Source organism: Dryobates pubescens, chromosome 8, assembly GCF_014839835.1.
Source record: "Dryobates pubescens isolate bDryPub1 chromosome 8, bDryPub1.pri, whole genome shotgun sequence".
Classification (NCBI taxonomy): Eukaryota; Metazoa; Chordata; class Aves; order Piciformes; family Picidae; genus Dryobates; species Dryobates pubescens.
The window spans coordinates 17,600,038-17,614,755 of record NC_071619.1 but is presented as its reverse complement, the minus strand read 5'-3'; the positions used below and the strand labels follow the sequence as shown (position 1 = coordinate 17,614,755).

The 14,718-nt window shown below is 41.7% G+C and overlaps 1 protein-coding gene across 1 annotated transcript; it reads right to left on the bottom strand.

Moving 5' to 3' along the window:
• Positions 1–307: 307 nt before the first annotated feature.
• On the bottom strand, positions 308–14,387 carry ANXA8L1 (annexin A8 like 1). Its single transcript, XM_009897700.2, has 13 exons — positions 14,274–14,387; positions 14,119–14,166; positions 9,775–9,865; positions 9,165–9,259; positions 7,801–7,914; positions 6,864–6,954; positions 6,148–6,227; positions 5,544–5,603; positions 4,906–4,999; positions 3,040–3,135; positions 2,734–2,792; positions 1,754–1,876; positions 308–426 (listed from the first exon to the last, which is right to left on the bottom strand). Exons 2-13 carry the CDS (start codon positions 14,137–14,139, stop codon positions 370–372), a joined length of 981 nt encoding a protein of 326 aa, XP_009896002.1. The 5' UTR covers positions 14,140–14,166; positions 14,274–14,387; the 3' UTR covers positions 308–369.
• Between the last annotated feature and the right edge of the window lie 331 nt (positions 14,388–14,718).

The window sequence follows — 14,718 nt, the reverse complement described above, 5'->3', positions numbered from 1 at the left end:
AATAAGTTAGTAAGGCTTCAGGATGGCCCAAGATTTGTAGGGTTGTTCAGACTTATGAAACACTGACAGCGGGTTTAAAGAGCCTTTAATTTCACATCCAAGTGTTAAAGAGAAGGGGAATTGCACAGAACAAAATGGAAACAAAAAAGAAATGCTCCTATTAGTGTTTGAAAAACTGTTGGGGAAGGAATAGCTTTTCATGTGCAGCCACTTCCTTCAGAGAGCTTTGGAAATCTTCACTATTAATTTGATTTTCTTTTCGTCCCCTCTTGGATCAACAGAAAGATTTTCTACATACATGTTTTCAGCCCCTTGTTCGCTATTGATTTTCTTGCTACATCCAAAGCAGCGGCTTCCTCCTAGATTTTGTCAGTCACTGCCACAGAGATTCAGCAAGGCTGTCTTGTAATCACCACTGGTGTCATCCTGACAGGAGGAAAATACAAAAAAAGTTGAATGTGGAAGTTCCTCTCCACGCTGTGAATGCTGACTTTGTCAGTCCATGGAGTATGCCTGCACAGGAAAAGGACTTTGGAGAAAGCAAGCCAGACTTCAGCAGAGTTACTGCCAGCTGAAACACTATCAAAAGTGAACTGAGAAATGAGGCTTTTAGCTGCCACCTGAAATAACATTTATCAAGTCCCGTACTTTTCTTTGGAATCTAGGTGAGCAGCTGATCAGGGCTCTGCTCCACAGAAGAGCACAGACAGAGTCAGCACAAATGGAAGCACCAAAGCCTGTTGTGTTCGGAAGTTATGTTCCTAGGAATGTGTGTAGTGTGTCTCCCCTACAGAAGGGGAAATGGCCCTGACACATGACTTGTTTTTTTAAAAGCCACAAATAGGATCGTTTTGGTCTAGAGAAGCACTACAGAAAATATCACTAGATTAAAAAAAATGTTCTCCCTTTGAATTTTTGTGATGTCAGGTGTAAAGGCAGCTCCACTTCTTAGAAGGAATGAATATTCCATACTGATCCTGGAAGACTGATCATTAATCAACATGACAGACACTGACACTGTCAATTAGAAGAAAGGGCCTTCATCACAAGAACAGACTTCCCATGAGGATTGCTAAGGACAGGGCTTCTGTGCCATTTGCACTAAGGGAGAGGAATGTTCCAGAGTCTTTAGGACAAATAGTAAAACCCAGCATATCAGCCCCCACAAGGGAGGGCCATTCATGCAAATATGAGATTCAAACCTCGAAAGCTACAATACAATAGGAACTGAACTTTATCCAAGCCTATTCCACCACAGTATAGACTAGGTCTTCATCTGGGACCAATCAGCTGGAAAAAAAACCCAAACCGACCAACAAACCCTAAATGAAACAAAAAATAACCCCAAAAAATCCAGTATAATTTTGACTGCCTTGAGACAGTTAAGGACAGCAGAGAGAAAAGAGAAAATGCAACAGCAGGGTGGGAAAGGTGTAGCAGGGAGGATTAAATTAATCTAGATTAATCTAGGAGATCATGAAGTGCATGAATAAGGAATCTAGTCTATGAAAGTTCTGGAGCAGTCTCTCCTCAGGTTTGGCTTTGCCCAAGTCACAGAGTATACAATCCAATTCACCTTTCGGACATGTATGTCTCTCAAGGAGATGACTATTAATAGGCCTAATGTAGGAGAACTAAGACTTTAGTGGACATGACATTTTTAATGAGATCAAGCATGGAAGCATCCCACAGTGCTGGACAGGTTAGAAATAGATGTGATGGCCAAGAACCATTGTATAAAGATGCTGCTTACCATAATCATACTGGAGAGAGTCTTTCCTGCAATACGCTTGAATTCAGGTTTTATAAGATTTAAGTCAACTTCACTTCGAGAAACAATCACCCTTATAAGTGTCCCATCACTGGTGCCAGCACCCTGAAAAGACAGATCTATCAGTCTGTGGTGTTGATGAGTACTCAAGGGATAAGCTGTTGCAAACGGGTCCAGGACCAGAGGAGTTAGCTTTCAAACATTGTTTAGCACACATTCTGCAGCTCATCTGCTTCTTTATGGAGGCTAAACCCCTACTCCTATTCCAGCAACCACTACCACAAGCCCACCATGGAAGCGTGCTAGAAGTCGATGCACATGCCAAACACAGCAAACGTGCTGCAGAGTTGGAAGTAGATACTGAATATATATTGCCCTTCTACATCATGACCCATGCATCACTTGATTTCAACCAATACTGTTTAATTATTCATGGGAAAATTAAGATCATATTGTTAGTAAAAAAATCATCAGTTATCTCATCTTTCTGCAAAATTGAAGGAGCTGACAACTTTTACTTATTGGTTAAGAGTTACAGGGGCACAACCTGCAGATGCCTTATGTGTTTCCATTTGGAACTCTTTTATTTTATATTGCCATAGAGAGAATTGCTTCCTAAAAAGAAAATATCATTATCCAGTCCATTATCTTAGCATCACAGGCAAAACTCCACCATGATCCACCTCCTACAAAAGCCCCTTCCAGAAGTACTGCCCATGTTGCTGAAGGTGGGACTAGATTCCTTGCAGACTCCCAAGTCAGAAAAGCCAGACTTCTTTGATAACTCAAGCTCAAAGGTACTTTTCTACCCTTTTCTACTGTTTGAAAGGATTCTGCTATTGCTTGCAACAATAGAACTGAACTTGCTGGATTTTACCAGCTTTTCTAATTTGAGCTGGTTGAAGCCAGGTTGCAAATGAAGTTCAGTATGGAAAGAAGTAAGATAAAATGAAGATTCTTACCTTTAAAGCATGGTACAGTCTCTCTGCAAAGTAGCAACGGATGTTTCTGGTGCATTTCACTAGGCATACAAAAAAGTTCTGTAAGAATTAATGGTATTTCCAGTCCTGGGCAGCCAGTAACAGAGACTCAACATGTGGTCCATTGGGATCTGAGTTTATCTTAGCTGAGAAGTACCCTTTAGTTACTACCAGATAGCTTTATAAAGCAGACCCATCTCATAATAGTCAACTGCTGAAGGAGAAAAGGCAGCAGACTCAAAAACAAAAAAAGGGGGGGAGGAGGGAAGAAAACACAGCCACTCTTACCAATAGCCAGCATGGCATCTTCAAGTGAACCATTAGTTTCACTCTTGATAGAGTCTTCTATACTCTTACCAGCCAGTTTCTGGTACTCTTCAAACACTGTTTGAAACATAAAATACCTCAATTTTTGACCAAGCAATTGCTCAAGCATTTTGTGCCCAGTATTAATAAGTATTATTTGGTGGCAACTCGGAAACTGAGATCCTGCTAAAGCGATAGACAAATTTACAACAACTTTAGAAGGCTTTGGTCAAGCCCAGAATTCATCTACAAAAACAGGCTGCAATGTTCACAAAACCCCAGCCCATCCACAGGTTTTAATTCTCTGCCTTCATTTGGAAAAGCAAGTTCAATCATCTCATATTAATTTGAAATCTGACCCTTCATTGCTGTCTTTAACCACAGAAATGACCTCATGCTTGGTCTCATGCTTTTTGATGACCCTAGTTTCAGAAGCCAAAATAAACTTAAATTAAATGTAGGATTATGCTACTTATGGCCCTTGGACATTTAAATGACAGCATCAGTTCAGGAAAACTTATTATTTCAACTATAATTAAAAACAAAACAAAACAAATCTACACAGGTGTAGATTCCAAAATATCTGAACTATCACATTAACAGAAGCTCAGCAACAGGGCTGTTGTTAACCTTACACACTCTGTATATCCTGAGGTATAGAATTACAGATCTCAGATTTGGTTCCTTGCTTTCAGACTTATAAAGAAGGAAAACTGCTATGTAATGCAATGGACATTTTAAAGAAGTTTCCTCAGCCTTCAAGATCACATACCTAAACATTAACACCCATATACTTCAGAGAATAACAATACCACAGGATAAACAGATGCATACAATCTTCATAATTCAGGCCTAAGACCTGTTCTCCATATTACTCAAAACAAAACAAACAAACCAACCCCCAAAACCCAACAAACCCAAACAAATGAAAATACACACACAGAGAAAAACAACACAGCCCAAACCCCCAACGGCAACAATCAGGTTTTAAAGACGAGTAGTCACAGGCTGCTACAGCACAGTGTTGGTGATACCAAAGATTGGTTGCATCCTGACAACAGCTAGTTGAAATCCAGTTCTTAAAGAGAGACACAGCCAAAGACTAGAGAACACTGTTTTGTTTGTTTGCTTCAGTGATGCTGGGAGATTAATTTGAGCCACAAGGGGAAGCTGTCCTCAAGGGCCTGAAAAGACCTCATCTTGAAAAACCTTAGGCTTACCTAATTTATCACCAGTTATCAGTTTGGGTCCAGCTGATTTACATACTACTTGATATGCTTAGATTCAGCTGGCATAAAATCTGCTAGTCAGAGACTTGAATTGCCTCAAATGTCTTGAGATTACAAAACCAGCTCTTGACTGAACAGGGTAGCAGGGAGCTGAGAGTTCCCTATGCTGGATCTGGGTTAGTATCTTCCCTCCCAGCAGTCTCTGATGCCCTCGGAAGAATCTGGGACAGAAATGCAGGGCACACTCCATGATTCTCTGGCGCTGAATATTCACCTACTTTATGGGTAATTTTTTTCCCCAATGGAACCCACATCCAAAGGGGTCATGGGTCTGTCCACTACTTGCTCGTAACTGGTTAGAAAGGCACTCTCTCTCTGGGTTCATGAAAACACCTATCCCATCCAGCCATCACTATTTTATAGGGACTTTTAGATAAGCCACTCAATTTTCAGCAGCACTAAGATGTCATAAATTTTCATGAACTCTGCTGGCAGCTTTTTGCCATTGCATGACCAAGAATTAAAACACTTATTTCTGACCACCCACCTCCCTCACCTATAGCCCTGCCTCTTGTTTTAGGCTCATTTTAGAGGTTTGGGAGCATGGGCTTCTCCTTACCTTTCAGCAAGTGTGTGGCACTCCTTTTGCACAAGATGGTGATGAACTGTACTTCATCAGTGCCCTTTATCTTCTCCCCAGCAGCATAGAGAGCCTGTAAATTAACACAGAATTGTAAGAGAGAGGTTCTGTGTGTGCAGCTAATAAAGGAATAGAGCTTGGCTTAAGACACTGCTAGGGTAAAAGGGTTTGAAGTAATGTAAAATTTAACTAGCAACTGTGTTCCCCACTAGTGACCAGAACTAGACTCTCCTAGAATGGTTCATTATGAAAACCCTTCACAGTGTCTTCTAGGCAAAATGGAGCAGCCACTGTCTCCATCCTTTCTATTCCTCCTGCAGCAGCTGGAGCATCCAGCAACACTCTTGAGGTTTCTTCCCTATTCTTTGCTGTCCCACTCCACCATACCCATATACTTTCATGTATCAAAACCAAGTCTAGCTTTTGTCTTTGGGACAGCAAGGGTCAGCAGTACAGGTAAAGTTAAAGAAATTTCTTCTGCTTGAAGATCATCCCTCCCCAAAATTACTATGCCTCCAGCCTTCTGCTGACCAAGTTTTTGCTGCCAACTCTAGAATTCTGAAGTTGAAGACAGGTGGGATGCAGGCATATCTGTGTTCACAGGCATTTGAGAGTACCTCTGCATCCTGGCGAGCCAGTGCTGTATCCACATAGAGAGTGGCATTGTCCCTTTCACCCTATGAGAAGAAACAGAAACAAGGATCACAGTGGCAAAGATCTTCAGGTTAAAGGTCAACTTTCCTTCTCAGCTGTTTCTGCAGAGTACTCAAGCATTAATATTTCACACAGCACAAACACCTTCACTGAGAGGCACTGAAACCAGTCATATGCAGTGGAGTAAAAAAATTGCTAAATTATTCTGTTACTAGGCAGGAAAAATGAGAAAAGGTAATAGGATAAATGCACTCAGAATTGAGGACAGCCCCTGGAGGAGTGGTGAATCATAGTTGAGAGGCTTTGTGTTCTAAGAGCCTTGTAGATTGCAATGGCTTTAATCCTAGGTAAGTGATACATGTCCCTGCAGCAGAGCTGACTGTAAGTTCCCAGCTCTCTTATTTCATCATATTAAAGCTGAAACACAGATGCAGTCCAAGTGATGTTTGTCTTTGCATTTTATCTGGGGATCATGACTGTATTGCCCCTTCTATTGCATGTCTTCTCCAAAAAGGAAGAGAAAACCATGATAGTCTTCATATCCACACTGCTCTCCTCTAGCATTACCTGAAGAAGACAAACCAGAATCTGTTCCAAGTAGCCACTTGTTTCTGATTTGATGTCTCTTTCCAGATCAGAACCATATTCTATTCAACAGAAAGACAAAGACAAGGGAAGGACTTGTTATATGAGTGATAGGGTCAGGATATTATCAGTCAGCCAAGTACACAACTGTCTGACACTAGTCCAGAAGGTCACTAGGAGGGGGGGAAATAGAGCTGAGATCAGTTCATTCCCTCAGTGATCCCCAGGTTGGTATTTGCGTCTGAGTCACTAGATCCATTGACATCCATGGCATAAACACAGAGCTAATATTAGAGATGAAGTTAAAAGGTCCAAAGATAGATTGGATATTTACAAATAGATATTTGATAAATTCACATCTAGGGTGTGTTTAATGGAGAAAAAAAGCCAAGTACGTAACTCTGCTTTTGTTTGTGTTCTGACAGTAGCCTGTGTGGCCAAGCTGAACCAAATTTGTGATTTGCTGACCTATTCCTGTAGCGGTATGAAGACCTAGAAAGTGATTTTCAGACTCTCTCAGCATAGCCATGTTATGTTTGCCAGGCTGAAAACAGAGTTAGGTTGCAACTTCTTGCTTTTTCAAAAAAGAACCAGACATTTTCCTGCTGGCAGTGTTAGCTGGCAATACCATTCCTACTGTGCAATCGAGCAGCCACATATTACTCTATCCCCACAAAGCAGAGTCACAGGCACTTCACCTTCTTTGTACGCCTTGATTATCTCTTTGATCTGTGCTTTTGTCCGGGATGCCAGGATCTCTATAATGACATCTTCACTCGTTCCCACACCCTGTAGTAGAAAACATAGTGGAGAAATAAAGGTGGATAAAGGCTTATAGTAATAGAGTACAATTTATTGCTGGAGAAGCGTGGTTAACTGGGGAGTCAGGTGGCAGCTGCATGTTAGGCTGTTGTGCTGAGCTGTGAGAAACTGTCATGATGAAAGCTGGAGACACAAAGCATGTTAGGGCTGAACAAGGTTTGTTTTACTGAGGTGCCCAGTTCATAAAGAATGATTTCATGTAAACCTGCACTGCTGCAATGCATTTCTGGATTTGAATCTTTGATGACAGCCAATTTAAAGGGATACAGGGAGACCAGTGCTTGATGGTCAGTCCATCTTTGTATCATTTTAATAGACCTCTCTGCATCTGAACTTGAAAAAACAACCAACTGCATCAATAGGTAGGACTCTACCCAACCCCAGCTAACACATGACTCCTTGATTTCTTAAAGGTTTCACATCTTGGGAGGGGGGAATGTCAGGGCTGTAGCTTTGTGTCATTGCAATCCATTCAGTAGAGAGCAGAAAGCAGCAAAAAGATGCTTTACAAAACTGCATAATCTGTGGATATTCATTCCTCACCAAAACAGAATTGAATTCTGCCGTTGCCTTCCCCAGGCTGCATGAGACAAATGTGAGAGCTCTAAATATTAAAGTAGGTTTTTCATCCAGAATATGCATTAATAGTGTAATTAACTATTTCTCAAATGTTGTTGCAAATAACAAACTTAATCATCTAATAACCCAGTATTACCACTTGCATTAACAAGCAAGTGTTATTGAGCAATAAATTACAGAAAATCAGCACTGTGTCTGTGCTACCACTTGACTAGCAGCACACAATTCAGTTACCTTCATGGCATCATAGAGCTCCTTGGCATCGTACTTGAATGGGGAGTACATGAGAGCTACAATCAGCCTCTCAAAGTTACCACTCAGTTCTGACTTCAGGCTTTCAATCAGATCCTGTTAAATATGCATCACACAGTTAGATAAAAAGCCTTACATGATGTTTTTACTGCCTGGTACTGTTTCCATCCCCATGACCTACAGCAATGAAGCTGAATGACAGCATCGTGTTGATAGATTATTAGAAAAGATTCAGGGACTGTAAAAGGAACCCAGCTTCAAAATGGGATTTGTCTAGGTCATTCCATGTTCCCTGTTGTCCCAGTACTCAAGCTTCTCCTGGGTACTAAATAATTCTGCACAAGAGTCAGGAAGATTAGAATCTTCTGCCACCCTGCTTTACTCAGCGAGCAATCCTATAGCTTCAGATAGAGATGATTCTCAATGCCTGCACAAAAAGATGCACTCAGGACATTTGCAGAATCGGTCATGTAATCTCTTTGATAATAGAATTCAAACTTTCCTTTTACTATTATGCAGGATTTTGAGGGTATGACTCCCTCTGCTTCAGTGGGATGCAAACACTCTATTTATTATCCAATATTTGGCCACCCCTGCATTTGCTTCCCTTTCTAAGGCACTTGCATGGCAGTCTCCTTTCCAGCAAGGGTCACTGTAGACTCCAGAGTAGGGCTGCTGCCAGATTTGTGGTGGAAAACATTCCCAATAAAAATAAGATTGTATCAAAACAGAAAGATAGCCACAGGAAAACATGGTTGTCAAAGTTTTCACTGTAAGAATTAAAAACAAAACAAAACCCAAACACCAAAACCCCATAAAAAAAAAATCCCCCCCACCTCAAAAACAAACAACAAACCAAACCCAACAAAAACCACCCCAACCAACTATTTGAATTTTCCTTGGCATTTTAAATGGTCCCAGAGCAATATTTTACTCAAAATACCACTTAGGTGGCAATTTTTGTTACTGCTTCAAAACCACTAAGAAGATGCACTGTAACTTAAAATAGATTTTAAAAACCCAAATCTGGTCAAAATGCATTTTACAAAATAAATTACAATAATTGGAGGAGAAACAGTTTTCCCAGGGAAAAAAAACCACAATTCCACATGTTCACATCAGACCTTACAAGTTATAATCTACTTATTTGCAGAAGACATGCTTATCGTTTGCATCATGCATGCAGGAAGAACTATACAACCATTCCAGTGGAAGGTCTCCCTGCCCATGACAAGGGGGCTGTCCCTAGATGATCTTTAAGGTTCCTTCCAACCAATGATTCCATGATTTACTACATCCTGCATGCGGAGAAACAGTGACTGAAAATGGCTTTGTATAGGAAGAACCTTTCCAAACTGTGCTTTGAAGGATTTGGCAATCTGTTGACGCTGCATATTGGTCCTCTTGGTTAGGACATCAATTATAGCTTGTTCGTCAGTCCCTGTGGAAAGCAACAATAAGCCATAAACACAGTGCACAGAAATTAGTTGAGACCTGTCCAGCACCCCAATTCAAATATTCAGATCACCTTCTCTAGCTCATTGCCTTGAACCCAAAGTTTAAACATGTACAGAGGCAACTCAAATTTTAATGTTTCACATGGGGAAAAGAGAGAGGTGAGAGGAGAGGGGAGAGGAAAAGAGAAAAAGAGAAAAAAAGGAAAAAAAGAAAGTTGAAGAGAAGAGAAGAGAAGAGAAGAGAAGAGAAGAGAAGAGAAGAGAAGAGAAGAGAAGAGAAGAGAAGAGAAGAGAAGAGAAGAGAAGAGAAGAGAAGAGAAGAGAAGAGAAGAGAAGAGAAGAGAAGAGAAGAGAAGAGAAGAGAAGAGAAGAGAAGAGAAGAGAAGAGAAAAAAGACAAAGAAGGTTATATATCTGGCTGCAATTTTCTTAAGAAATAATTGCAAAGTTGGAAACCATAAGCAGAACTGAATTTACTCATGTGCTTGGAGTCAACTCACCAAGCCCTTTCATGGCCTTGTACAGAGTCTGAGCATCAGGTGTGGGGTCAAAATTTGAAGCACCTATCACAGATACACCCTCTGCTTCACTCTGAAAGAAGAAGAAAAATACAGGACTTTTCACCACTGCTTTTAACAACTGAAGAAAAAGTATTTTGAAAGAACATTAATATTACTCACTGCCTACATATGGGGAAGGGAGAGAAAAGTGAAGGGATTGGTTCAAAATCTCCCCAGCAGAGCAGAACTCCAAAGAGAACATAAATTTCCTGCCTCTACCTCTGTGGACCAATCTTTGGCTCCTGGAATAAGTATGAAGGATAAAGCACAACTGACAATGCTGTAATAGTCATTCGTGCAGGCAGTCTGGCAGAAAAAGCAGAGTGGGCTAGACTTTCCTATTCATTCCTCAAACACGATGCTTCACAGCATGCATGCTGTCACACTGCATTTCCCAGTTATTTGGTGCAGGGTAGTTTTTCAAAGTAGTTTTTCAATTTCATGGAATACTCATGCTCTTACAGATCATCTGTCTAAGTAGCAGCCTTACTCTGCTGCTGCTGCTGTACTTCTGCACAGCTAGTTTCAAAAATGAAGCATCTCCACTGAAAGGATTTGGAACTATTTGGAAGGAAAAGATGTGTCTGGAATGCAGTTTTGATCTCCACTGAGCCAAGGGCCAGCTACACAGGAATGCTTCAGACAGACCCGTAAGGCATTGCTAGTGCCAGAGTCCGAGGGCAGAAAGACACGCTGAGAGTCATTCCAGTCACTACAAGTTAGCAGGGCCATCAACCGGAACCCAGGCTTAAGAGCTTCGATTCAACAAAAGCTATTAGTCAAGGCACTGGCTTGACTCACCTCTAACAATAAGCTTCTATCAACAGGGGAGTATACAGGTAGTTAGCAGCAGAGAGATTTAAGTTGCCCTGGGAAATGACAATGATGAATTTACTTGCAGGAATGGAGCTGTTAATATTAATATGTTCTGATGGATTTTCCAGTGGGGGTGGCTTCAAAGTCAGATAAAAAGTACCTTCAAATTACAGCTTACAGACCAGAAGGAATCACTATGGTTGTCCTATCTGTCTTAGAGAACATGGACTACCAAGTGTTTCCCAGAAGCCTCCTGCTATGATGCAAATCCCTTCTGCTCTTATTTCCTGTGTGAAAGAGGGATCTACTCCTCTTCTAGAGTCCTTCTAGGTCACCCAAGTCCTCCACAGTGAAAAAAGCTTCCTAAGAGGATTAAGCCTTCAAATGATCCTTGCCAGGTAAAAAGAAAAAAGAAAGTAAAATCTTGTGGAAGTTCCCTCTGGGACCTGCATTCCTGGCTTTTAATGAGAGGCCAAGCGCTTAAGAGCATCTGTCAGCAGATGTCAGTTCTAGTCTACCACTAGAGCTGAAGCATGCCCACATTGTGCTGCACAGATGCTCAGGCTGGCTGTGGGAAAATCCAATCAGGTGTCCCTTTCAAGTGCTTTACCAGTAGGTATAGCTGGCACATGTTTGCATACTGGCCCCTTTGCCAGCCAAGCTCTGGGACCAGTAGAAAGCAACAGAAATGCAATGAGAAGTCCTGTGAGAGGCAGCATGTTCAACCAGTAAGATCTGGAGAATTCTGCTTTACAGCCAGCACTGAGACAGACTCCTGTGCTACCACACCTTGATCCCTGCAGAAAAAGCAGCTATGAAGCAGATGGTATCAACAGGAAACTTCATAACAAATGCAGGTTTCAATCCTAATGATTATGGAGCAGCAAGTTTAAGGCTGTGGTTAAGCTGTCACTGCAGAAAGAGCAGCCTTAGCAATGCCACTCTTAATCGCTTGTCATCAGCCTGGAAAAGTTTGGCTGATCTGGTAGGACTGTGGCAGGTGCTCCTTTTCTGGTCCTCTGAAGTCAGCCAGCACCATCACAAATGCCCTGGAAAGGGGGTTACCATTATCCACCTGACTTTGCTCTGAAGAAGATGAGCAAACCTCTCTAGCTGCACGCTGTGTGAAAGAAAACACCCTGGACTCATGCCTGGTGACTCAGTGAAAGAAGGAGTACAAAGCTGAGCTTTCATTTGGGGGCAGTGGAAACAAAGTAAACAGTGGTCTTTTTTGGTTTTAATTCCAATAAATATTTACAATGGGTGGACCAAGTAGCACACTCATGACTCACTCCTACACCTCTTTCTCTGTGTACACGATTGTTCAAGCACAAGTGCAATCACATCAGGTCTCCAGAGAAGCGCTGCCAGTTTGGTCTTGTCTCCCAGATGAACTGGGAATTACCTAACTGAAACTGCTCAAGGTATCAGTCTAACTGTCATGTGAATATTAATAATTTGTATCAAAGCAGTGGAATTAATGTGCCTTACAGCTGATGCTCTGAAAATTTTACTTACAAATGAAGGGAAAGGGGATTAAAAGTTTCCCTACCAGAAACCTAATTGAAAAACAGGAATTTGGGAACAGAGGGACTTCCTGGCTTTAGTTGGGTTTGTTTCCCTCTTTTTTTCCAGTGTAAAGTTTCTTAAAGAGTGTTTGTTTGTTTGTTTTCATTCTCTTTGCTCTTGAACTACATTTTTTTTTATGAAGGGTTTTTCAAAGTAAACCAATCTTTTACCATCCTTCCTTCACCCTTTCATCTTCTTCTCATGCCTCCACCCACTACAACACCAGCAGGTAAGAGATGGCTGGAGCCTGTCAAGGGCTTTCCCCCTTGTTTTCTCACTCTAAGTTCTCAAAAAACTTCCATCTTTGAGGGTGATGGGGAAAAGATTAGCAGAAGGCTTTGGAAAAAAAACCAAAACATTTCAGTATACTAAATTTCCAAAGCTGAAACAGGAAGGCAGAGGGAAAGGAGGAAAGATTACCATCTTAAAATTTCTGAGGGGAAAAATGTAAATATGAAAATCATGTTGTGAGATCAGGAAGCATACTGAAGGAAGCAGGTATTATCTTGCTATCTTGGTATTCCCCATCCCACAAGGTGTTTGGGGTTTATTTGGTTTGGTTTTGTTGGGTTTGGAGTGGGGTTTTTTGTTGTTGTTTTGTCAATTCTTTTACTTTTCCTTTGTTTGGTTGGATTTATGGGGGGTTTGTTGTTGTTTTGGGTTTTTTTTCCTTCTTCTCCAGTTCTCACTCCTCAGTTTCAAAATTGTGACCAAGAATCTGAAAACCAATCATGTCCATGTAAAGAGTTTTCTTACTCCTTGGTATATTGCAGCTGAGGTGGTGTAATGCACTGCAACACAACTTTCCTGTCTTGCTTGTGTACCTACACTGGCATGTTGCAACAGAGGCCCCTTGACCCTACTGAACCATGAGCACCAGGACTGTCAATGTCTCAACTGCAAGAACAGCAGCACTGGAGCCTTGGTGCAGGCTCCCCCCTTGCAGAGGCTACTGAAACATGAAACCCCCTTCACAAGAAGAATTGAGGGAGATTCCTGGACAAATCTTTCCACAAACAAGGCAAAAGCAGTCCAAAGAAAGCCTGTGTACTACTGAGAGTGGCGCTTGGTTGGGCACATGTCTGGGAAAGATTTCTCTACCGGTAGTCCTCCACTGCATGCCACCAGCATCTCTCTTCAAGGTTTGGCTTATTGTTACCTGGAGGTAAAGCCTGAGGGTACACCTCACCTTCAACAGATGTGAGTATGGCAGAGCTGCCATGGATGTCACCAGATCTGTGTATATTGCCAGGGCTGCCTGCTTCCTGGCTGAAACTGTACCCTGGAGGGTGCCTTAGCACACCCCATGAGCATCACCCCATCCTGCCACATTATTCCCAAACCCACAAGTGTTTAAAAAGAGAACATTCATAGAATTTCTGACTCCTTGCAGACATTCAAGTCCACATTGTCACTGCAATATTAAAAATCTACTAAAGAAAATTATACTGTGGCTTGACCACATCTCCCTCTGTGACCATAGTCTGACAGCATAACTAGGGATCAAAATGGCCAGAGGCCAGTGCCCTGAACTCACTGCCACAAAAGAAGAGAGTGGATAAGGAGCCCACAGCTTGCAGACCTTAGCTGTGTAACTTTGCTGCTAACCAGCACCAATTCCTCATGTACACAGGCACATAAATACCCCACTGCACCACTCTCAACTGAAAGACCAGGCAGTCTGCTTTCCCTCTTAAAGCTGGTAATCATGTTAACACCTTCCTTAATTGAGATTTTTGAAGTACTGAATGCCATTTTGTAGTCAGAGAACCAGTAGATAGGTCTTGCTAACTTCTAAATGGAAACATTAAATTCTCAGTGCCTGATGCAACTTCTCAGTTACCTTATTATGGTGCCAAAAAAAGCAGGGTGTTTTACTTCAGTATTTCCCCTACTTACCCAAGCCTTCCACCACGCCATTGCAGTCTCAGTAGGGACACTTGGGGTCTGTTGATGAAGAAAACCACACTTATCACACCTTGTGGTTACAGAATCTGAGATTCAAAGGGAGTGGAGGGAGAAGAATGAACAAAAATTCTTTTCAGTAAACTTACCACAAGTAAACTGGAATAACTGTACTCCTCAGGAAGCTTATTCCCTCTGTAAGCTGCAGAATGCAACTAGCCTCTCTGTGCTGAGAACACACAGTTATAAACCATCCTTATCTATAAATTCCATGGGGCAGCGCCCTCAGACGTGGCCCAACCTGTTTTTCGGATATGATCTCACAGTGAGAGATTAAGTTGCTTAATAAACGAGGTTTCCCTTGTGAGGAACCCTGCATTCAACCCTGCTGACTAAAGCTTGTAATTTTTCCACTGCTTCTCCCCACACACACCCTTGCCTGCTAACATTTTGGCCTCTTGCACAGACATCACATGCAAATTGCAGCCAAGTAATTTCTCAGCATAAAACTCCATAGAGGCTTGATGATTTCTGGTACAAGAGAAAAAGCTACTTGCTCATTAGTAATCACTCTTTCTATCCCTACCAATCTGG

Excerpts from the sequence above, each read along its gene's own strand:
- ANXA8L1 (XM_009897700.2), bottom strand. The coding sequence starts at position 14,139 with ATGGCGTGGTGGAAGGCTTGG. Across the intron at positions 6,228-6,863 it reads AATCAAGGCGTACAAAGAAG|AATATGGTTCTGATCTGGAA; the intron begins GTGAAGTGCCTG and ends TCTGTTGAATAG. Across the intron at positions 427-1,753 it reads CTCTCTCCAGTATGATTATG|GATGACACCAGTGGTGATTA; the intron begins GTAAGCAGCATC and ends TCCTCCTGTCAG.